Source organism: Triturus cristatus, chromosome 2_2 (genome assembly GCF_964204655.1).
Source record: "Triturus cristatus chromosome 2_2, aTriCri1.1, whole genome shotgun sequence".
Classification (NCBI taxonomy): domain Eukaryota; kingdom Metazoa; phylum Chordata; class Amphibia; order Caudata; family Salamandridae; genus Triturus; species Triturus cristatus.
The window spans coordinates 1018298542-1018322523 of NC_140582.1; the positions used below are offsets into that span (position 1 = coordinate 1018298542).

Consider the following 23982-nt stretch of genomic DNA (forward strand, 5'->3'; position numbering starts at 1 on the left):
CTGCAGACCACCAGTCAGCCTCACCCACCAATGAGCTGTGGTCTGCTCTAAAGGCCACGAGCCATCTTTTCTCCACTTTCGCCACAGCAAAGCTTTGGGCCTAAAACACCCAGAACAAAAGAACAGAGGGGCATATCATCAAGGAGGCGATAAAAAATTATTGGCTTTGCGTCCGTTTTTGGACGAAAAGCGGCGATAATCGCCTAATCAGCAAGGTCACACTATCGCGTGAATCCTTGCATTAGCGCCTGTTTTCTGAACGCCCAGCTTTGCATCTGTAATGAGATGCAAAGTGGGCGTTCCTGCCCCGACATAACTGGAGAAATGTCACTAAGCGACATTTCTCCAATTATCAATGGGCACGTTAACCTGCAGAGCGACAAGCAAAGTAGCGATAACCTCTGTTATCGCTACTTTCCTTACGCCTGCTTCAAGACTGACTTAGCCATGATATCCTATGTAAGGTGGATATCATGGCTAATTATGCCTTGCCCTATCATCAAGCTATCGCCAGACCTTGTGCGATTATCGCAGTATTTCCAGCGATAATCGCACAATTGGCAGCTTGCGCTCTGAATTTTATCGCTTTTGAGATAAGCGTTGCTAATAGCATGCTATCTCAGCGATCAAATTCCACGTTACCCGGCGATAATTATTCTAGCGCTAAGTGCGCTTAGCGATAATTATCGCCGGTCCTTGATGATATGCCCCAGAATGCTGTGGCAGCCCCGTCTGACAAATATCAGATGGTGGTTGTCGAACTGGAGCTGAAAACAGTCACAAGAAGGAAATCCGAAACAGAATGGGTTGTCAATAGCAAATGTCGTAGCAGGGAATTATACTCACCTCTGTGCCTTTAATACTATTAGGAATCATGTTCATAATAGTCACCAGAAGCATGAATCATTGGTTTACCTTGGAATGACCATAGAATTTCTCCCAAATGGGATTTCAGTCAAAAAAACGTCTTTCAAAGGTAATTTCTTAAGCCTGCTTGAATATGACGCGCTTTGTGAAACACACATTGCCGACGACACTTGTAAATGAAAGCATGATTGTGCATTTCCAGGACATACAGACATTTGCTCATATTTATGTATTTATTTGTATGGAGGTATATTTAGTAAAATATCTCTCTATTCATTTATTCGTAAGTCGTCCAAGGAGTTCGGCTTCGCCCTTCCTGAAGTCTTTTAAGCTGGAATCACCTACAGCTCCCATGTAGGGGCCCTTGGTGTGCCTGGAGCATCCCTTAGATGGGAGGACGCCCTTCCAAAGCACCACAGTCTACTAACATTGTCCATACATAGTCCTTTGTGTCGGCACATGTCGTGTATTGGACCAATGGCCACATATAGTTCAGCAGAAGGGCCTGGTATATTTACGTGTTTCATACACTCACATGAGGCTAAAAGCCATTATTTCAGATTTAAACCTCTACACAAAAATCTCCATCTCAAGTGCCACAACCTCGTCATAAACCCCCTTTGTTAATATCTATGCTAGTGACTGACAAGTGATAAAACACATTAGGAAAATACATCTCGAAATCACCCCCAAAACAGGCAGACGCCTGGTACCCAATAGTTAGTCACATCCCTCTCGGAGGGGCTCTGCTGCAGTTGTCTAGTTATCTTTTTTGTTTTTTGTTCTTATATTAACCCAGTGCCTCATAGAAGGTTTCTTGTAACTCAAACGATGATAGTAGTATAACTCCTAGAAGCCCTTTCACAGCACCGTCTTCTAGGCGCCAGCCTTTGCTCTGATGCACGTGTATTTCCCAAAGAGACATGAAAATACACATGCATTAACTGCTTTGTTTTAAATCCAGTCTATAGACACAGACAATTTAAGCAACTTATGCATTGTGGTGCACGAAAGGAAAAATTGTTTTGAAATATTTTTTTGTGTTTAACTTACCTCTTGATCAACTCTCAATTCCGCATAACTTTCCAGAGAAAGGTTGCTTGAAAGTAAATGCAGTTTTGAAGAAGTTAAACATTTAAGCTTTTAACACAACAACGAGACTGGCCTCTTAAATGTCCCTTTATTTCCATGCACCCTCACAATTGCATTCAATGCACCTTTGTGATTGCGGCACACCGAGGAAGGAGTTGAACCCTCTCCTGCGGCTGTGGCAGCTGCAGAATTGGTCTCGAGGTGCAGCAACGTTAAATGGCTCTTCCGTGGGTCCCATTTACATCCCTTGTTTATTTCTGCGCCGGGTGCACATAGGGAACGCACCAGCTCCAGCAGGGGGGTTATTTATTAGATAGGGACAAACCAAGAACATGAAGGGGAGAGCTGAGGCTGAGGTCTCGCTCGCTTCGCCAAGTCAAAGCACGGGCCGAGCTATCAGGACATTCAGCCTGTGAATGGCACAGGAACCGCCCTGTAAAGCATGTCACTTTCATATTGTAAACACAGGTTAGGTTTTTCTGGGGTATACATCCGGAACTGATTTTCTGCAAGGTGGTCTTAGATCTCATGGTGAATTGCAATGAGGCACAGGGAAGGAAGGTGTTTTGCAGAGGATAAAACATTGTTGTACACTAGGGAAGTTGTGATTTGATATATTTGTCCGATCACACAATGTGTATTCGGCCACAGGATGTCTATCTGCATCTCTCTCTGACATAGCGCCAACGGGCAATGCTTCGTGCTGGGCAGCGCCTGAGGCGGGAAGCAAATGGTGTTTTTTCATTTTTGAAACGCTTTCTTCTGTTTTGGCAGGCTGCTTTCTTTGCGCTATGGCACACACGGAATGGAGGACTGATTTGTAAAACGATCAAGGCCTGCAAAGGTTAAGAACTGTCTTGGGTGCCCAGCTCTGCATGTGTCCGCGTGCATTTGTAAAGCAATGCATTCTGTAATGGCAGAGCGGTGAGGGGACCCATGGCCCTTGATGGGTTGAGGTGCATTGCCTGAAAAGTGTTGTGGTACTAACCCTTGATGGATGGGTTGATGTGAAGTTACGGGGGGCATTTATGTTCCAACTTTAAGTGTTGTGCGATGCAGTGAGAGAGCAAGGTGGAGGTCCCAACCCCCAGCCCTACATGTGTTACTTGCGTTTACTGAGCAGTAGAGTGGTCCCAGAACAGGTGATGCAGACGTTCTGTAGCAGAGCGTAGGGTGGTCTCTGTTCTAAAGTGGACGAGGAGCATTAATGTCCCTACATTTAATAGATTGAGATGCATTCGCAGAGCAATACAATGCTGTCAACACCAGACAGTTTCGTGAGCCTGGCAGAGCAATGTGTGGGTTCCAGCACTGGAAGGAGTGGAGCCTGGCAGAGCAATGTGGAGTGGAGCCTGGCAGAGCAATGTGTGGGTTCCAGCACTGGAAGGAGTGGAGCCTGGCAGAGCAGTGTCTGGCTTCCAGCACTGGAAGGAGTGGAGCCTGGGAGAGCAGTGTGTGGGTTCCAGCACTGGAAGGAGTGGAGCCTGGCAGAGCAGTGTGTGGGTTCCAGCACTGGAAGGAGTGGAGCCTGGTAGAGCAATGTGTGGGTTCCAGCACTGGAAGGAGAGGAGCCTGGCAGAGCAATGTTTATTTTGTGGGTTCCAGCACTGGAAGGAGTGGAGCCTGGCAGAGCAGTGTGTGGGTTCCAGCCCTGGAAGGAGTGGAGCCTGGCAGAGCAATGTGTGGGTTCCAGCACTGGAAGGAGTGGAGCCTGGCAGCGCAATGTGTGGGTTCCAGCACTGGAAGGAGTGGAGCCTGGCAGAGCAATGTGTGGGTTCCAGCACTGGAAGGAGTGGAGCCTGGCAGCGCAATGTGTGGGTTGCAGCACTGGAAGGAGTGGAGCCTGGCAGAGCAGTGTGTGGGTTCCAGCACTGGAAAGAGTGGAGTCTGGCAGTGCAATGTGTGGGTTCCAGCACTGGAAGGAGTGGAGCCTGGCAGAGCAATGTGTGGGTTCCAGCACTGGAAGGAGTGGAGCCTGGCAGAGCAATGTGTGGGTTCCAGCACTGGAAGGAGTGCAGCCTGGCAGAGCAGTGTGTGGGTTCCAGCACTAGAAGGAGTGGAGCCTGGCAGTGCAATGTATGAGTTCCAGCACTGGAAGGAGTGCAGCCTGGCAGAGCAGTGTGTGGGTTCCAGCACTGGAAGGAGTGGAGCCTGGCAGTGCAATGTGTGGGTTCCAGCACTGGAAGGAGTGGAGCCTGGCAGAGCAATGTGTGGGTTCCAGCACTGGAAGGTGTGGAGCCTGGCAGAGCAATGTGTGGGTTTCAGCACTGGAAGGAGTGGAGCCTGGCAGAGCAATGTGTGGGTTCCAGCACTGGAAGGAGTGGAGCCTGGCAGTGCAATGTGTGGGTTCCAGCACTGGAAGGAGTGGAGCCAGGCAGAGCAGTGTGTGGGTTCCAGCACTGGAAGGAGTGGAGCCTGGCAGAGCAGTGTGTGGCTTCCAGCACTGGAAGGAGTGGAGCCTGGCAGAGCAATGTGTGGGTTCCAGCACTGGAAGGTGTGGAGCCTGGCAGAGCAATGTGTGGGTTCCAGCACTGGAAGGAGTGGAGCCTGGCAGAGCAATGTGTGGGTTCCAGCACTGGAAGGAGTGGAGCCTGGCAGAGCAATGTGTGGGTTCCAGCACTGGAAGGAGTGGAGCCTGGCAGAGCAATGTGTGGGTTCCAGCACTGGAAGGAGTGGAGCCTGGCAGAGCAGTGTGTGGCTTCCAGCACTGGAAGGAGTGGAGCCTGGCAGAGCAATGTGTGGGTTCCAGCACTGGAAGGTGTGGAGCCTGGCAGAGCAATGTGTGGGTTCCAGCACTGGAAGGAGTGGAGCCTGGCAGAGCAATGTGTGGGTTCCAGCACTGGAAGGAGTGGAGCCTGGCAGAGCAGTGTGTGGGTTCCAGCACTGGAAGGAATGGGGCCTGGCAGAGCAGTGTGTGGGTTCCAGCACTGGAAGGAGTGGAGCCTGGCAGTGCAATGTGTGGGTTCCAGCACTGGAAGATGTGGAGCCTGGCAGAGCAATGTGTGGGTTCCAGCACTGGAAGGAGTGGAGCCTGGCAGAGCAATGTGTGGGTTCCAGCACTGGAAGGAGTGGAGCCTGGCAGAGCAGTGTGTGGGTTCCAGCACTGGAAGGAGTGGAGCCTGGCAGAGCAACGTGTGGGTTCCAGCACTGGAAGGAGTGGAGCCTGGCAGTGCAATGTGTGGGTTCCAGCACTGGAAGGTGTGGAGCCTGGCAGAGCAATGTGTGGGTTCCAGCACTGGAAGGAGTGGAGCCTGGCAGAGCAGTGTGTGGGTTCCAGCACTGGAAGGAGTGGAGCCTGGCAGAGCAGTGTGTGGGTTCCAGCAGTGGAAGGAGTGGGGCCCTTCATGAGAGCAGTGTGCAGACCGTAGAATTGATTGTGCCACGATGCGCTCGTAATACTAAGTAATAGCGTCCTTCTGGATGCTTCATGGTGCCCTGTCATGCCAGTGCTGTGGCAGGATGGGTTCAGGTGTACAGGTGCACTCACTGCAATAGCAGTGCAGTGCTTTGGCCTGGCCTTGAGATGACCTTTTAGAATAGTGCAGTGATCGGTGCCTGGGTTAAGCTGGAGTGGTAGAGCAGTTTGTGGGGTCAGCCCAGAGTGGGGTGAAGTGGGCTTCACTGACAGAGAACTGGTCTAGTTCGTAACAAGGACACATGTGATAGTAACTCTGTTCTAAACTACTTAATTGGTCACACACATACTGCAATTTAAAACATGTAATGGGTTTAAAGCATCTGCTGTAGAGCCCCTTATGTACCCTGCATCTGAACTTCCACCCAGTCACAGCAGCGAAATACCGAAGGTGATTAACGCACTTGCCAGTGGGATCTGTGTGCAATCCAGGGCATCACCGACTTGTCCTAACACAGCAGAGAGGTAATGTGCCTGTTGTAACTTGTAAGTATTTCACACTGCAACCTATAGATCACTCTTTTGGGTTTTAACCTGAAATCTCAACTCTATTGGGTTTTTTAGTATTTCAAGACTACACTTTCAGGACTGGTTTGTAAAGATTGTTGCTTTTTCACCAAATTCTTTATTTTAAAAAATGTGCCTTCCTGCAGCTTTGTTCTTGTTTCTTATATCTGGAATACATTCGGTGCGTTTTCGAAAGAACAGTTAGTATAGCGTTCCCATTGGCAGATGGTGTTTCATCTCCTGTTCAGTCAGCTCAACTTTTTTTCCCCCTCTTTCTATTAGATTGTAGCAAAAATTTGAGGTGATGCGGGAAGTACTCCCACTGTGAATTCAAACAATCATGATTATGGCGGACAGAAGCGCCCTCTTGATGATGGAGGGACACCTTAATAAAGATGGTGCTCAAAAGGGGTGGGGGTTAGGTAGCATAACGATCATAATTTTGTAATTCGTAGCTTTGACTGGAACTCTTAAATTAAAACAAGGATATGGTCTTTAAAAAGACAAATAGCGATACATTTCATTAACATTTTTGGGTTAAATTTTCCCCACTTATTGACACTTCATCCCATTTGTTGCCAAAGAAAAATGCGTTTACATGGTATTTCAGATTTGTAAATATAAATTTTGAACCCGTCCTTCCATTGGAATAGTTGACTCTCAGTAAAATCTTCAATTTGTTTCACAGATCAGCCCGAGCCCAAGAAAGTTGCCCCTCAAAAAGATTTTGCGTTGTCAGGTATTTAATTCCAAAACGTTGTTTCCATTGTCACTGGTCGAGCACTCCTGAGTTTCCTGGTGATCTGAAGTAGTGTGATGTGGCTGCATTGTAGCAGCTGCTGGTCTCTTCTGAGTATCTTTTGAGAGTGCAGATCAGTGTCGAATGATCACGCTCTGTTACTTTCTGGTAAATCCCATCACCCTTAGTTCAGATGAACCTACTCGCGGCTTCTGATGTGGACCCCACATCAGCCAGGAGAGGAAACACGGGAGGTGCAGGAGTAACCACCCCGACCCTCTGGGCGCTACAAGCACTAGCGTACCCCCTTTACTTCCTGAAAACAACGAGCCTCTGTGGGCCCCCATCAGGGTGGGGCGCACTGACTGACAACAGTATGGGCCAATCATAATGAGACTTACTGGAAAGTGACCAGCATTATTCCTACGTTCAGGGTTCCCTCTCAAGTCATTAATTTGGAACATTACTGAAGCTGGCTGACTCTAACACACTATTGAAATTGTACACTAATTAGGATTATTCACCTTTAATTAGTGCACCAAAACCAACTCCAATCATGCTAAACTTTCAGAATGTAGTTTTAGGGCTTTGTTTCGATGGTCACATCTAGAGATTGTTTCGGGACCTGCTCTCTTAGGCCAGTCTCAGGCTCTGCAAGAAACAATCTGAGGTCCAAATCTCACTTCATACAGCACTCTGGGAGCACAGACCACCAGGGGTCCTAGCGTCCTGTTCTTGAACCAGTCCATTGGGGGGGGGGGGGAGGAATGGAGGAGGGGAGGGGGCATGAGTGATGTGGGTGAACAATGAGGGTGGGTGGGGTGATTTAGTCACTTCCTATATTCCTCTCCTAACTGGGGTGGAGCCACCTGAGAATGAATGAATATGGCATTGGGCATCCAGATAATGGTGGATTAAATGAAATAATTGTAAACAGCCAATTAAGTAGATACCTGAATGGGAGATGCAAAGCCAGGGTAACAGCAGAAAACAGTGGGATTCGGCTTGTAATCCAGCCAGTACTTGCTTTTCTTGAGGGAACGGGTAGCATAACGTTGTGCTCTTGTGTAAACAAATGCACTCATTTAACTAGTATTTGGACCAATTAACTATTTACATGTTAAAATATTTTGGTGCATTTGCTAGAGTTTCAATTGCTTTGTAAAAGTATGCTCTGCCAAGTGTGTGGTGAGTCCTACGCGGTAGTGATACTGTAGAACACGTTGTGTATTTTAATTTCGTCCCTCTGAGTAGCACCTTTTGGTAGTCTTCATGCTCCTAGTAGCGCTTTATAACCCTGGCGGAAAGCGCTACAGATGTGTTAACTACACAGGTTCAAGGTACAGTTGGATGGATATTTGATGTAGAGTCTCCCATATGGAGATGTTATGAAGTCGAAGGCCTACACCCAACATACTGCAACATGCCTCTTGATAACATGGATTCAAGGAGCCAGCCTAGAAATGTCATCTGTCTCCCTACCAGGACTCTTGGACGGTGTTTAGTGAAAATTGTGTGGCATTGCACTTTCAGAGTGAACTATTGCTTGACGGCCATTTCGGTTTTTGGCATATGGGGTGTTTCAGACTGCTGGCTTGAGTCGAATAGGTCTCAAGATTTCGTGCACAAGCCAGCCTCCCATAGGCAAACATGAGTTTCATGTAATATGAATTTTGCTGGCATAATTAAAAACGTACCCAGGCCTAATTACGAATTCTGCGCACTGAAGCAGTCCCATGTACAGTCCTTTGGCTCTTTCAAGATGAGGGAATACTAAGGCCATGGGAGCTACAACTATGGCTTGTGAATCTAGTGAAGGCATCTTATCACGCAGATTTACTTGAATACTTGAGATTACAGTCCGTAATAACTTCCACGTTTCTTACTCGCCTGTTCTTTTTCAGCTGAGTGGGAAGGTGGGACATCCTAGATCTTCAGGCCAGATGGGAGATTAAATGAGGGTAGGGGACTGAGGTAAGCATTGAACGAGGACAGTAATGGTGCTACGCTGAGGCATGCCAGCTGATTAGTTTGAACGGTCCCAGAAGGCTACATTCTTGTGTCGAGCCTGGGCAGCGCATCCCCTGCTGTGATGCGTGCAGTAGTGGAGTATGGACTTGAAGCCCCGCCCACTCTCTACCCATATTTGTACTCGGCTTGTGTCATTGTCCTTCATAAACGCTGGCTTCCGATTCATTCTTAGGCTTGTTAGTGCCTCCTTAGTACCGCCTTGCCTGCATTTGTTACCTCCCATAAGGACTGGACCTTTTACTTGTCTTGTTACACGGTCTGCTTTATCTTGGCTCTGAGCACTATTTTATTTGATTTGCCCCTATTCCACTAATACCTCGCAGAATACCACCCGCTTTTATTTTATTTACTAATGGCGGTCCGCATTAACTATAGCAGCTGCATTTGTTTTATTTTAGCAGCGCGGTCTGCTTTAAGTATAGCGGCTGTGCGTTCTTTTATTTGGTTTGATAACTAGCACCCATGCAGCGCTTTCACATTCATGGAGGCTGCGTCCCTTTCTTTACACAAACCGTGTCTAAAGAAATGTGTGCAGCCGAGATTACAGTGAAAGCGCGGCATGGGCAATTTTACCCAAAAAACTAACAGTTTGTCAACCTCACAAACAGATACTTGTTTTGTCAAAGTCCCCATGCCGCAGTTTCACTTTAATGTCTGACACGCCCCTTCCTTTGGACGCAGCTTGTCTACAGAAAGGGGCACGGCCTTCATGAATGTGAACGCCGCATGGGCGCTAGTAATTTGCAATGCAATAGGTTTCGTATTTGCGAGAGCTTTAACCTATTGCCAAAAGCTCAAACTTTCATAAATGCGAGGCCTATTGCATTGCAAATGCTTGTTTCAAAATGTTCTCGGTGCAGAACCTCAGTTTGGCATGTTCACTTCACTGGTGCTCTAAGACAACCTCATCCGCAATGTTTACGGCTCACCCTTTGAAAACTCACCAGCCACCACTGCCTGCATTTCCAGTTTTTATCAACATTTACATTAACTAAACCTGCCCATACAATGCATCCCTCTGGATATCTGAAACTAGAAAGCTTCCCTAGCTCGGCCACCCGCACTCTTCGGACCCTCCTGGATAAATCTGTAACCTTGTCACTCAGAGATTCACTACCAAATAAGAAAGGTATGTCAACCTAATGGATTTTCGGAGATAAAGCATTGCCATTTTTGTCCTGCTGAAATTATAGCGCACTTTAGTAAATTCCTGGTTTTGAGGGTCACAAAAAGGACGATAAGGAGTTTGCGAATGTACATTCTATTCACAATATAAATCCTTTATTGCGGTGAGTTTTCTCAAAGGGTTTACTCTTTCAAATGCTATCTAATGGAGAAACAGAATTCTATGCGAGTGTATAGAATAACAATGTGAGGCTTCCTCTTTTCATTTTTTTGGAACTAATAAAGTTCACTTTGATAACAAGTAAAGGATCTAAGGGGCATATCAGCAACAACCGGCGATAATTATCGCTAAGCGCACTTAGCGCTAGGATAATTACCGCCGGCTAGCGTGGATTTTTATCGCTGAGATAGCGTGCTATTAGCAACGCTTATCTCAAAAGCGATAAAAATCCTCACGCTAACTGCCTAACGTGAGATTATCGCTGGAATCCAGCGATAATCTCACGCAATGTGGCGTTAGCTTGATGATAGGGACTCAAAAACTTAGCCATGATATCCACCTTCCATAGGACATATCATGGCTAAGTCAGTCCTGAAGCAGGCGTAAGGAAAGTAGCGATAACAGGGGTTATCGCTACTTTTCCTGCCGCTATGCTTCATAGCGTGGGGCTTGATGATAGGAGAAATGTCGCTTAGCGATATTTCTCCTGTCATGTCAGGTCAGGAACGCCCACTTTGCATCTCATTAGAGACGCAAAGCTGGGCGTTAGAAATTCCTACGCTAACGCAAGTTTTCACGCATTAGCGTGAGCTTGCTAATTAGGCGATAAAATTATCGCCGCTTTTCGGCCGAAAACGGCCGCAAAAGCGGCGATAATTCTATCGCCTCGCCTTGCTGATATCGATATGCCCCTAAATTTGAGTTCCACTATCTACAGCGAATAACACTTTATTCTGTCTGTTGCAATATTTACTAAAATACAACATCGCCATCTAGTGGATTATTAGTGTTCTGCCGACAGTTCGTCCCACGTATTGAAACGGCAGAGCACGAATGGATGGATATTGGTTGCACAAACATTAGCTTAGCCCTGGGCACTGAGACACAATTGGCCTACAGATAGTTTCTTACCTTTAATCTGATGAATTTATTGAGGTTAAAACAATTATGCATACTTAACGTATCTGCATCACCTACCAACTACCAACTACAAATCGACGATGCACACGTTATACGCAGAGCCACCGGAATTATGCGGCAGGGGAGAGTAAATTATGTGGGGCTTGAAAAGGAAAATTATTTGGCACATTTTGTGGTAGTACTACTTCATTATTTTGTCATTTTTAAGCTTCACAGTGTCTGGGCATTAGTTGTGCCTCATTAGTACCAGTTTAACACCTAAATATAGCAATACACAACAGAAAGGCGAACAGTCAACCTATGCAAAGGGTGTTCCACTGTGTGGCATCACGTGTCACTGTGTTTTTACTCACCTTTGAGCCGTTTAACTAGAAACCGTTTTTTAAATCTGCAGATTATGCAGCAAATGGTGGAGTATGTGGCAAATGCGGCAAATCTACAATTATGTGAAAATCGCAGCAGCAGCACAATCACATGCATTCAGTGGCCCTGACTATATGTTTTAACTAGCCCTGTATCACACAATAACATGTCTTCTAATGGTTCACTTTATCTGATTACAATCACAAAATTCTCGAGGACAGAGCTACCTGAAACCACTGCCCATCATGCTTTTTGACAGTAGGTATATTTGGCTTTCCAGAGTTAGTATTTACAAATTGTGCATATATGTAAACACAGAATGTTAGTAGAATGGGGCACAATCTTGCAAAATTATGAATCATCCCCCGAAGACGGCACCTACCCTATTCAACCCATTTTTGCCATATCCAGGTAGAGAAGCAGATTTTGAATATGGGAAACCTACAACAAAGATGGAAAACATTACTGGCAAAACATATTACTGCAAACTCTCCTTCCATAATTACAGCCTCAATCCAGAATATACACAGTTCGAAACATTACTGAGTAAATGTACGTGTTGTTACTCATTTTATAATTTTGTGTGTCAATATATCAATCTCAAACTATACACAAAAGATATATAAAATGTTTAACTCAAGCTAACTCTGTCTCAATAGAACATCTAAACAAATTCACATTGTAAGAATTATTCAAAACAACAGCTAAATAATGATTGTATAACTTACAAAGAATACAGCAAGCAAGACCACAGGCCATACATTGCGTGCATTGTGGCGGCCGCCAAATGCAATCATTTTGGTCCAAGATTCCCAAACTGCACCGCTCCCTCCCTCTTCAGATTCCTTGAACCCTCAGGGGTGGACAGAAGAGCCGCCTCTGGATCCTGATTCTTGGCTTCTGACTGCTCTTTCAGACTCTCTCAAGCTGACACTTTCTGAAGACCGGGCAGAGGGTGTCATTGCTGCAGCTGTACAGTGGCCTCTTCACGGTGACCGCCCCACTTTAGTCGCGCGACATCAGGGCTGGGGTGGGCCATGGAAGGGGTGGATACGGAGATCAGGCACGAACAATGGTGGGAGGAGGGGACTAAGAGAACAAGGCAGGAGGATAAGCGAGGGCAATCTTGTTGGGTAAGAAAGAGCCAGGTGAGGGAGATCCGAGTGGGTCAGTATGGAGGGGGAAATAAGAAATTCCTGGCCGCAATGGGGAAAAGTGCAGGTTTGGGGGTGTTGCAAGAGAGGGATCGGATTAGTGACCACGGCCAGAAGGGGAGCTGTGAAGGGAAGTGATGCACAAGGTCAGACCAGCCAGGGATCAGGGTAGGAACAAGCAATTACAATGCAATGGTCTCGGCATTGTTAAAGTTAGAGCTATTGGCATTGCTCATGACATTATTTTTGTTTATGTTGTTGTTTTTAAAATATTTAAAGAAACGGCATTGTTATTTACAATGTCAATAGCTTAATCACTCTCAAATGCTCCTGCAAGGGAAACGCTTTGTGTGCTGTTGCACTCCCCCCCCCACCCCTCCCACTTGTAGCGCGAGGCGCGCGCTTGTTTAAACTAACGATGTGTATATTCACAAAGCGCTTACAGGCTGTGAAGTCAAAGAGCTATGAACACCCACCTCTGCGGCCCCCTTCTCTTCCTAAATCCATTGTTTATTTTTTTGCAGGTTGATATAGCGCAACCTCTACCCGAAGGTATTGGAGCGCTTTAAATGACCACCAGTTACCTTACACAAGACACATTCATTTTTTATAAACACGGGAAGATTAAGATATCACAGGATGCTGAACCAAGGCCGACACTCGAACCCTGTGCGTCAGCTCCAAAGTCGGCTGCTCTAGCCCTAAGTCTACGTCCTCTGTTTGAATTATAGGACCCACTGACCTGCCTCTTGACCTCGACCACTTAGGAGACTTTGAAGGCGAATTTGTTTAAGTTCTCATGTGCCCTGATCTATGCGTGAGCAGCTTGCCGAGTTCAGGTTTTTCGCTGTGCCTTCTAAGACTTGTAGCCCTACTTTTAACTCATTCTTACAGGAGAATTATAAATCTGAACCTGTAACAAAAATACAATCTGGGTAGGATTAACTACCCTCGCAAGGACCAAGGAAACTACACGACCCATCATGCATCTGAGCTCACACTCATCATGTAAGCAGAACGCGTTGCCCCGAACAGTCAGAGGTTGTTAACTTTAATCTCCCCCCTCACAAGTACTCCCAAACGTTCCCTTCCCACCACAGCCGCACCACAATCACTATGTCTGCCAACTTCAGTGCTGAAAGGAGGTGCAGTAAAGGGGTAAGCTCAAAGATGCTAGATCTGCCGGAGAGAAAAGAACCAATGTATAGTGTATGCTAACATTGTGAATACAATCCTCGAGACAAATAAAAGCTAAGATAATACAATTATAGAGCATTTATTTCCCCCCTCCCCCGCCCCTTTCATGGTATCATCTAGATTGCTGTTGAACAGTGGCACATTAGCAGCCTCAGAAGGATTAAAGGCTGTGTCACCTGCAGGACTATTTTTATCGACCTCGGAAAGATGACATGCCTAATTTGAATTATGATATTTATTATCTCCTAGGCCACTCGAATGACGCAGAAAGGGAGGACCAAACTAGGAGGCACAAAAGGCAACTATGCAGTATAATGAGGCACTTTTTTATAGTATAGCTTCATTATTTTGTGGTTTTTTACACTTGCTAAAACTTTCTGGCAAAAGATTTGACCTCATTGGTACCAGTTTAACAACCAAATACGGTCATAAACAACTGAAGGATATCTAACCAGTCAACCTTTGCGGGTGGCATTCTATTGTGCGGAAACAGGGGTCGCCACATATTTATGAGATTCAGCTAGACGCATTGTTTGGTTGAAATCTGCAGATATAGCAGTGGATGGATCAAGTGGCAAATGCGGCAAATCTATAATTATGTGGAAAACGCTGCGGCTGCAGAATCGCATAATTCAAGTGGCCCTGATTATATAGATCTCCGAAGGATAACAGGTTGAGTTTCACATATGGTTGTAAATATATCGACCTCGTAAGGATTGCGGCCTATATCTGCCCAATCATGACAGCCTGGGTTTAACGGTACTCTTTGCAGTAGGGTCCCAACACACTGAGCTGCCTTTAGAGGGGTGACCTATAGCGCCTTGCCCATCACACGAGGGCACTGTGGGAGGTGCCAAGACTTGAAGGTTCGCCACCGCAGCGCCTCATGAATAAGGCACATCCTCCCGGCCTGGCAGAGTCTGGCGGCTCTTAAATTGCATCAGAAGCTTGTTAGCAAACAATAGAGCGCACAAGGGGCCGGGAGGGGCCGCGGGGGGTGGAAATGGTGCTGTAATTGGATAGGGCGGATGCACTGTACTTAAAGGTAGGGGGGAGGATCCGTGTCAAGCACCGGTACTGTGCCATAGCTGAGAGCTTCGTAAGGCTAACTGCAGGGGAAGAAGAGTGCACCTGTGGCACCCCACACACTCACCTCGCACTCCCAGCTGGCCCAGTGCGGACCCGGGGGTGCCAGGGCACCGCGCCCACTCTTCAGCGGATCCTTCGTTCTCCACCCGCTGCAGCTGAGGGTGCAGTGCACAGAGGAGCCAAGGGCGCATAAGGAGCGGCGCGGCAGGGACGGACCCTTGGACCTCCTTTCTGCAGCTCTGCCAGCACCGAGGACATCCTGGGGTACGGGGGACCCCAACAGTGTGGCTCCAGTGCAGGAGGATGCAGTCTTCCAAGATAAGGCTTAATATTGGAGCTTAGACCGTTCCCGGGGAATCCGGAACTTTGCACCGGGAGTTAAAGTGGTTTGCGCAAGATCACACGGTTGGTGTCAAGTGGAGAAACCAGGATTTAAATGTGTTATGGTTTGTGACCTGAGTTGGAAACGTAAACATCAGAGCACACCTCACCACAAGCTCCAGGTTGCGAGGATAGGGCAGCGAGAGCCATGAACACCGCCGCCTTTCTCCGAGGCGAAGCAGAAATGCCTCGGAGAAACGCAGCGGCGGTTTCTGATTCGGGGGCGTGTTTTTCTTTTCTCTCCTCTTGCCATTGGCTGGAGGAGAGAAAAACACGCCCAGCGAAAAGTAGCGAAAAAACACGCCCCCGAATCCGAAAAGGACGGGGCTTGTTTTGCTAGACAAAGACTCTTCTCCAATGGCTGGCCAGCATTTAAGAGGCCAGCCAATGGAGAAGAGGAGAGAAGAGGGGCCCTCGTCTCCAAAACATTAAATCTCGGTCTCGGAGCGAGACTGCGCAAGCACAGCCTTCGAGCCGAGACCTAAAAAGGGCATGGCTAAAAAGTGGAAAGAAGAGCACGGAACACGCCCCCGAATCTGAAAAAAGACGGAGCCTATTTGGAGGGACGGTTCTCTCCTCCAATGGCTGGCCTCCGTTTAGGAAGCCAGCCAATGGAGGAGAGCCAAAAAGAGAGGCGGGCTAAATAGCCACTCTAAGCATCATAAGATCTTCGGAATTCCGGTTCTGCCTTCGGCAGACCGGACTGTCCCTCGACCTAAAAAGGGAGTGAGCATGGTTCTGTGAAGGAGCCTTGTGTGGCTGTGTGATTTGTTGAGGAGTGGGTGGATTGAAACTCGCTGTGAAAGGAGAGGTTATTGGGCAGTGGTGGCTGCCAATGAATAGTACTGAGGAGGAAGGGGTCCAAGGGAGGAAGGGGGAATAAAAAAAAAAGAGTACTTACCTGCTGCTGCCTCTCCTCCGTCCTTCTTCTGTCGACGAAGCAGGAAGCACACAGGCTCTCAAACTCCCCTAGCCAATCACAATGCTGCTGTCACCCCCTTTTGTACCGCTTTGTCACCAGCATGACAGCAGCGCCGTGATTGGTCTGAGCCCCCGATTTGGCACTCAGACAGGGAATGGGAGCCTGTGCAATTTCTCCACCCAGGCTGTGCAATGCGGCTGGGTGGAGAAATGCTAAATGTGCATGACCGCCATGCACACTTAGAAAGTGCCCTCCACTCCTTACCCAGCTGGCTTTGATGACAGCCCAGCCCCACCCTGCACTGCACCTATAATGCAACAGAACTGAGCCAGTGCGGAAAAATAAAATGGGAGCAACATTGTGTTATTCTCATTTTATTTTTCGTTTTTGCACTGTTCAGAGAGCCGCGTGGAGACGCTCTTCCGCCTTAGCAGAGCAGCCGCAAACGTCATTGGTCACTCACGTCATGGCTTTGTGACTCTTTTCGAGACACTGCAGCATTAGGTCCAGGCGGATGTAAGAGGAAGTGATGACTCCTGGAGTGCAAAGCATCATCCTACTAGTGTTAGATCTGACGCAGCATCTTGCAGCCCGTGGCGTGCAAGAGAGGGCCTACACCAGCAGATGACGTGTGACACAGTGGAAGGTAAAGTGAGGAGAGTGTATACTTTAGAATCTGAGACACTACTACGAACTGTGTCTCAAATCACAGCTCACGTGCAGCTGTAACCCTCGGCTCTCACTCTCGCACAAGCACTTGTAACCAGTGCAATGCTGGAGAGTGTGCACATTCCCACCATGCACTCTGCCTCCGAGGCACAAGGTTGAGAGTGCCTTGGGTAAAAGTAATTGAAAGTTGTCAGGCAGGGGCGCTGCCATTATGTAGTCAGGTATGATTCGCATAAAGCCTGTTAGCGACAAACATCTTGGCACTCAACTTAGGCCTCTATTACTGCAGGGTGCAAAGAAGGGATGGGCACTGAGCTAGCAAAGCCTAAATGTATAAATGGTATATGTGTTAGAGTAACGTAAAATTATATGCCCGATGCCTGAGCATTTTAAGGCTCACAGACATCTGGCAGTCTATGGAACTTTGATACCATTTGCTTTGTACCATTGGATGCAGTTAGACCGATTGTGGATTTATTTTTCCATGCAATTGAGCCTGTGTTTGGAGTAAATCTGAATCTTTTGATAGAATTCACAGGACACGCAGGGAGTTCACCTGAGAAGCTGCAACAGTTGCAGTGCCCCAGGGGTGGCACTTAAATTCTTTAGTGAAATCAGATTGTTTACCAAATGAAGACATTTTCACATCCTAAGTATAAGAGTTGTAGAACTGCACAGACAAACAACTTTACAATAGTGGAATTGTACCTTAAATCTTTTTTTTTGTGTGTGCGTAAAACATTTTCCCCGTGGATAAATACATTCCCCTCAATGCCCACCAATTGTGGGTGTGGTGTCTTGGACCTTAGGCCCACATGCTGTGTAAATGACCATGTAGACACAGCTTACTTGGGTACTGGAACTGGCCCAGGGCACTTGCGCCCGGCCCCTTTTATTTGCAGGGACACCTGACCGGAGACGCCTGTGGTGGGTGGGAGTAAAGTGTGGGGTACAACAGGCAGAACATTAGAACGTGTCCAGCCGGACACTACATCCCTCACAAACTTTAATGAAAAGAAACAAACAAAAGTTCAACCTGTAAGAAAACAAATAAACAACACATAGCACCAAATGAGTCTCTTCAGGCCGTCAGCCAGGCAGCGCTGGAGCTTTGGACCGCATGGTCAGGATACTTTAGTCTGCCTTGGCGATCTACTTTAGACCGGCCTGGTCTCACGGTGTTGGAGTCTATGTACAAAGTTCAAGTATCGGTGCATCTGGAGCGGTGGTGGACTCCCCTCTGGAGATCTCGCAGGCGCTCAGGTTCCGGTGGACGACAAACCTACAGATGAAGGGGATGATCTCGGTGTGTGTGAGGCCTTGAGAAAGTTACGCAGAGTAACGAAACACGTGTCGGCTGATCTGGCTGCTTCCACTCTGCCATTGTTTTGAAGGCGTTCGGATCAGGACCTTCACTTAGGAAGTTTTCATTTACTTACAAAACAGACAATAAGGAATAACACAAATGAAGAATAACTAAATGTTCTTCCAGTTACCCTATTGTGTACCATCTCGATAAAAATGTGTTGCATTATTTTGGAAACTAAGGATTAAACAACATAGCTGCAGAGATACTTGGATGTTCTCTTTTTTCTTAGTTGACACAATGTTGTAGCACGTGATGATGTTTTTTCTGTGAGTTAATTATACGGGGGGAAAAAAGTAAACAAACTGTTGTTTTAGAATTGGCCATCTTCTGTTGCAAGATTATAACACTATATTTGTGTCCAAATCACAGTTAGAGTGCCGAGGTAAAAATTGTTTCTTAAAGTGTGTGAGGGGGTAGTGACTCAGAGTCAACGGATGGACACATGCAAGGGAGAAGGATAGATCTAATGGTAATAGTAGGAAGAGATTGGAGTTGAGTTTACCAGGGACAAAAGCAAGGCCAAGGTAAGGACAGGGTATCTTTTGTTGACATGAAAGGTAGTGATAGTTAAGGCAGGAGGGAATGTGTGAGAGGGAAATAGATAGAGATAAGAAATGAGAGAAGAGAATAACATACACAGATGTGATTAGTAAGTGGGAGGGGAGGGAGGGTGATAGGGAAAGGAGCAAAAGCTGGAAAGGAAAGGAAAGCAATGCGATAAGGATCAGGGTAGGGTGACATAAAAAGATGGGGCAAATAATAGAAATACCCTTTTAAAACAGACTTAAAAACTGGAATGAACTGAAACACTTCAATCACAAACATACCAATAACTCAGCCTTCATGGAAAGTTCACAGGCTTCTTCTAATAACTTGTTTGAGGATGATTACCCCCAGGAGGGATACAGTATTGTATAGGTAGTCTGATATATGATACTAGTGATGTATTTAAAATGTGTGCACTCAACTGAAAAGGTGACTCCGATTGCCAATTTTTATGTACTCTGAAACGCAGTGGGTAAATAGGTTTCACTGCTCTTAAAAGGGTTATTTATCCCTAAAACAGAGTCTAAGTACAAAACGCCATTGAATTCTAATGACGACTGACTGTCAAAGAATGCAAAATAGAGTGCTAGTTTAAAACATGGCACATAAATATTCTCTTATATATCTCTTAATCAATCTATTTTATTTCTGTCGTTATATCTCGATCTATTTGTCAGTCTTTCTGTTTATTTCTCGATCAACTGCCTGATGTACATCTGTGTACGTCTGTTACCTAGCTACTACAGCGTTAGTGTGTGGGCTGAGATGTTAGCAGTTGATTACCTCCTGTTTATGGTAAATACCTGTAGAAATACAAAAGGATAGATTTTAAGTCATTAGCATGCAGCACACTTTCACCGCTACCTGTTGGATTTTCGGACCTGTAGAAGGATGAATCAGGAAAGAGACATGTAGAAGCTGTATGGAGAAGGCACCTCACTGTAGCTATAGAAAAGGAAGATACTGATTGTTCATTCTTTATCTACAAAATGCCTTGCCGAATATTTAACCAACGCATCGTAAGGTTTATGGGGGTGGTATAGAGATTAGGCACAGGAGGCCTGTTTTACAGCGGTAAACTTACACTTCTTCTTTGGCATTCACAAACTAGGAGTTAATACTATGCTTACAACTGAGGAGACTCCACAGTTGGGAAGGAGAACTCTACACATAAGAAGATAGGACAGACTCCCAATATCGGGGTCGGAGGGTAAGAAACCCCACCAAACACCAAATAATAAAAAAAGAGTAGTGTTTGGGGTGTCCCGCCCAGGCATTGGGCTGAGCCTCCACCCCAGAATGGGGCAAACAGTCTTTATTCCCCTGAGATTTGATTGTGGGGTTTACCCAGGGCTGGGCCGGACCAGCTCAGCTGGTGCTCTTATGAAGAGTTTTTATGGACTAGTACCATTAAACATAAGCAAAATGAGTCGGTGATGAGGTCTGAGAAAGGTGTACCTATATCGAGCTTAACTCGCTTGAGTAGATGTTCTATATAGGCCAACGCGCACATGGGCTGGTCTTCTCTCCTGTTGGGGGTAGACATTGGACCTGTCCTGCAACAAACATCTTGAAAACGGGGATGAGGAGAATGTAGGATTAAACTCCCACCCAACCACCAACAGCAGATGCAATGGAAAAATAGGGGAGGCAGTGATAATCAAATGCTCAGACTGTTGCACCCTCTCCACAGATTTACAATGACTATAAATTGAGCGTGAGCCCCCAGTTTCATCTGACCTCCCCTTCTGCATTTGATTATTGGTGTAAACTGACCTCGTCCCCAAGCCGATGCACCTGCACTGTTAATCAGTTTCACTTTGACAATAAAGTGAGTTTGATCACCTGGACCCTCGGTGTACTACATCTGACTTTCAGCAGGGCCAGTTGAAGATGTGGGTGGAGCCAATAGAGGAAGTGGGTGAGGCTAGTGGAGGAAGTGGGTGGAGCCAGGGAAAGTGGGTGTGGCCTCCAACAAACGTTTGAGCACCTGGACTTCATATTTTACAAATTAAGCACTGCCTGACCGGTGATGCCTGTGGTGGGTGGGTGTAAAGTATGGGGTACAACAGGCAGAACACTAGAACATGTCCAGCCAGACACTGCAGTGGGGATGTTCCCTCTCCATTCCCATCTGGACACAAACTAACTCTTGACCATGACAGAAGTAAGTCCTTGACTGTGTGCAGATTGGGAATGTGCCTCGCAAGTATTACACATGAGTGAATTGTTTGGCGCATCCGGACCAAAACGGATTTGTGCCAGCAATTAACACCTCCTTAAATCTTAGATGCTTTTCTCGAGTTCAGGCTTACGCACTGCAATGCTGGGCTCAGGCGGGATGCCTGGTGCTGGACCTCAAAAAGGCTTTCGACTCGCTGGAATGGTCGCTCCTTTTCTAAGCATTGCAAAGATATGGTCTTAGAGCTCGCTTTATACCCCTGGTGCAGCTACTCTACTCACAGCCTCTCATCAAGGTCAGGACTGGCTCATTCCTATCTGACTCGATACCGATTGGCTGCGGCACCCGGCAGGGATGCCCTCTTTCACCTTTGCAATTCTCTCTGGCGATTGAACCATTGGATGCGGTGCTTCGCAGGCGGGGCACAGACTGGGGCATACAGCATGGTGATGGGTTACATGTAGTGTCCCATTACGGGCACAACCTGCTTGTAACTCTGGGATGTTCACGCTGTACCAGATACGACTGCGGAAATATTATCAATTTGCGGGGATGTCGGGCCTCCGAGCAAATTGGAGGAAGTCCTGCTTATTTCCTTTTGTGTCAGACCTGCCAGGTCTTGCCTTTTACGAGACGTTGTGCCTTGGCAGCCCACTACGTTTTGCTACCTGGGTGTTTGTATATATCACTCCTCAGGCGATCTGTTTGACGGCAACCTTTCGAGAATTGTGTCCTCCATTCGAGCCCAGATAACATTCTGGAGGATGCTACCGCTGTCCGTGATGAGTTGGGTCGCACTGTTGAAAATGGTGATCCTCCCTAGACTCCTGTACTATTTTTCGAATTTACCCATCTAAATACTGACTAAATTCTTCTGAGATTTGAGCGTAAAATGCGCAAATTAATTTGGAATGCTGGGTGCTGAAGGGTGGCATTAGCAAAGCTGTATTCACCCCTGGATCAGGGGGGCTTAGCAGTACCAAACTTGAAACTGTACTACTTGGCGGGCCAGCTACAATGGGTATCTAGATGGCTCTCGGGCTTGCAGCTGACTGACATAGCCACCACGCTGCCGCTTTGGCCGATGCCTCGTATCCATTTCCTATTTCACCCGATCACTCAAGCTGCCGCACCGGGTCCCTTGTTATTGGCCATTGTGTACCATTGCTATTGACGGGGCCTGTACTTGACGTGTTCGGTGACCCCATATGCACCAGCGTTGCCCCTACTGGGTACGCCTAGAGATGCCGCCTTTACATCTGGGACAGAGCTTGCTGCCTGGCATGCGGCTGGACTACATATACTAGGGGACCTATACAGCGAGGGCAATCTACTAACCTATGAAGATATAGCGTGTGACACGGACTTGCTAGCAGTTCAATTCCTACTATACAACTTGCTACTGGTGATGTTGGCTTGTGCTTGGGGTGACATGACTACTGAGCCGCATTTAGTAATACAAAATTTACAGGTTATGGGGATGGGTAGCTACATCATACATTGGTTAACTGCCTCGTTGCTGACTCACACAATGCCCCCACTTGCCCGCTTGCGGGCTCGCTGGGAAGAAGATCTCGCTCATCCCTGTACAGAAAGGGAGTGGACAACGATATTGGCAGGGCCTACCCACATTTGGCGGAATGTGAAATTCAAGCTAATACGATTTTATGTCGTGCATAGAGCATACCTTACCCCTGCCAAAATGAATCGATATTTGCATTGTACAGACACTGCCTGCCGCCCGATGTGCACTAGTTGGCACTGATCTGCTCCACGTTATGTCACTGCTCCGCCTTGCATACCTATTGGTAAGATATCACAACCCCACTAGCCTCCTCTACGGAGCATCCAACATTACGCACTTGGGAGTCATGTGTACTGGGTCTATTCCCTAGAACCAAAAAAACACAAGATCACTTCCTGATTCCTTGACTTGGGCTTTTTAACTGCCAAGCGGCTTGCAGGTGGAGGTCCCCAGATCCTCCCCCAATCAATGCCTGGATACAATAATTTTTTGTTTGGGCGCAAATGGAAAGTTCAGCACTTCAAAGGGAGGACGCCCTAGGGTTGCACAAATAACCAGTAGCTCAAAATTGGGATGCAATACTTGCAGAATTCAGATCGATACAGGATCTAAAGGACGGTACTCGCAATTGATGGGGGGGGAGGTCGAGGTTGGCGGGCGTGGTGACTTTCCCATGGTTGCTGGGACGTTAGGGGACTGACTTACCTCTTCATCAGTGGAAGACGCGTGGTAGGGTGGCACAGCTCTAACATCCATGATCATAAACACACACCAAAACTGCTGGTTATGGGTTGGGGGAAACAACATAGTTGTGAATTACTGTACTTGTAGACTCCAGTTGGTCACTGTTAAAAATAGGAGTCTCTAGTTGTCAATGGTTTGTACCTTTGTCCAAGTAGGGACCCTTCCTACTAGTCAGGATAAGGGAGTTACACTCCTAAACCCCTGCTCACCCCCTTGGTAGCTTGGCATGAGCAGTCAGGCTTATCTCAGAGGCAGTGTGTAAAGTATTTGCACATAACCAACAGTAATACAGTGCAAACACTACAAATGGACACCACACCAGTTTAGAAAACTATCCAATATTTTTATGTATCCAAAACAAGACCAAAACAATAAGAATCCAACATACAGCACTTATATACTTATATATACTCTGCAAAATATCCTTTAAAATTGCAGAGATATCTCAAAAATACAGTTTTTCCGAGTCGGTAGCTCCGTCCGGGGCTACGGCTATACTGAAAACAACAGAGTCCAATAGTTTCCTCTGACGGCGTCGGTCAGGGGTGTCGGCAGACTAGTAAACAGTATATTTTGCATTGCGGCCGACATGTTGGTGCGAGCCAGTCGTGGCAACCGTCGCGGATGCGATGTGAAGTGAAGCGGTGTAGCGTGCGGCACCCACAAGGTGCAGTGTAGGCAGCGGCTTGGTGATGGTCGTCCAGGGGCATCGGTGAGACCAGAGCTACGATGTGGAGTGAGGTGGTGTCATTGTGGTGGTGGCAGGTCACGGTGCAAGTGATGGAGCAGGTTAGTGGGAGCTCGCTTCAGTCAGCCCAGACTGCGGTGTGGGGTGAGGCGGTGCTTTGTGAAGCTTACAAGTGGTGCCCGCAGCCACGATGCGGTCATGGGGGTCAAAGTCAGTAGTCAGCGAATTTAACCCAG

The 23982-nt window shown here is 47.1% G+C and overlaps 1 protein-coding gene across 10 annotated transcripts in view; it reads right to left on the bottom strand.

The window, feature by feature from the left end:
• ABLIM2 (actin binding LIM protein family member 2) overlaps window positions 1–23982 on the bottom strand; it is a 918768-nt gene that overhangs the window by 180706 nt on the left and 714080 nt on the right. For all 10 annotated transcript variants that reach the window (XM_085642477.1, XM_085642474.1, XM_085642469.1 and 7 more), the window contains one exon: window positions 11663–11721. In XM_085642477.1, coding sequence (XP_085498603.1) covers window positions 11663–11721 — 59 coding nt within the window. The remainder of the gene's footprint in view (window positions 1–11662; window positions 11722–23982) is intronic.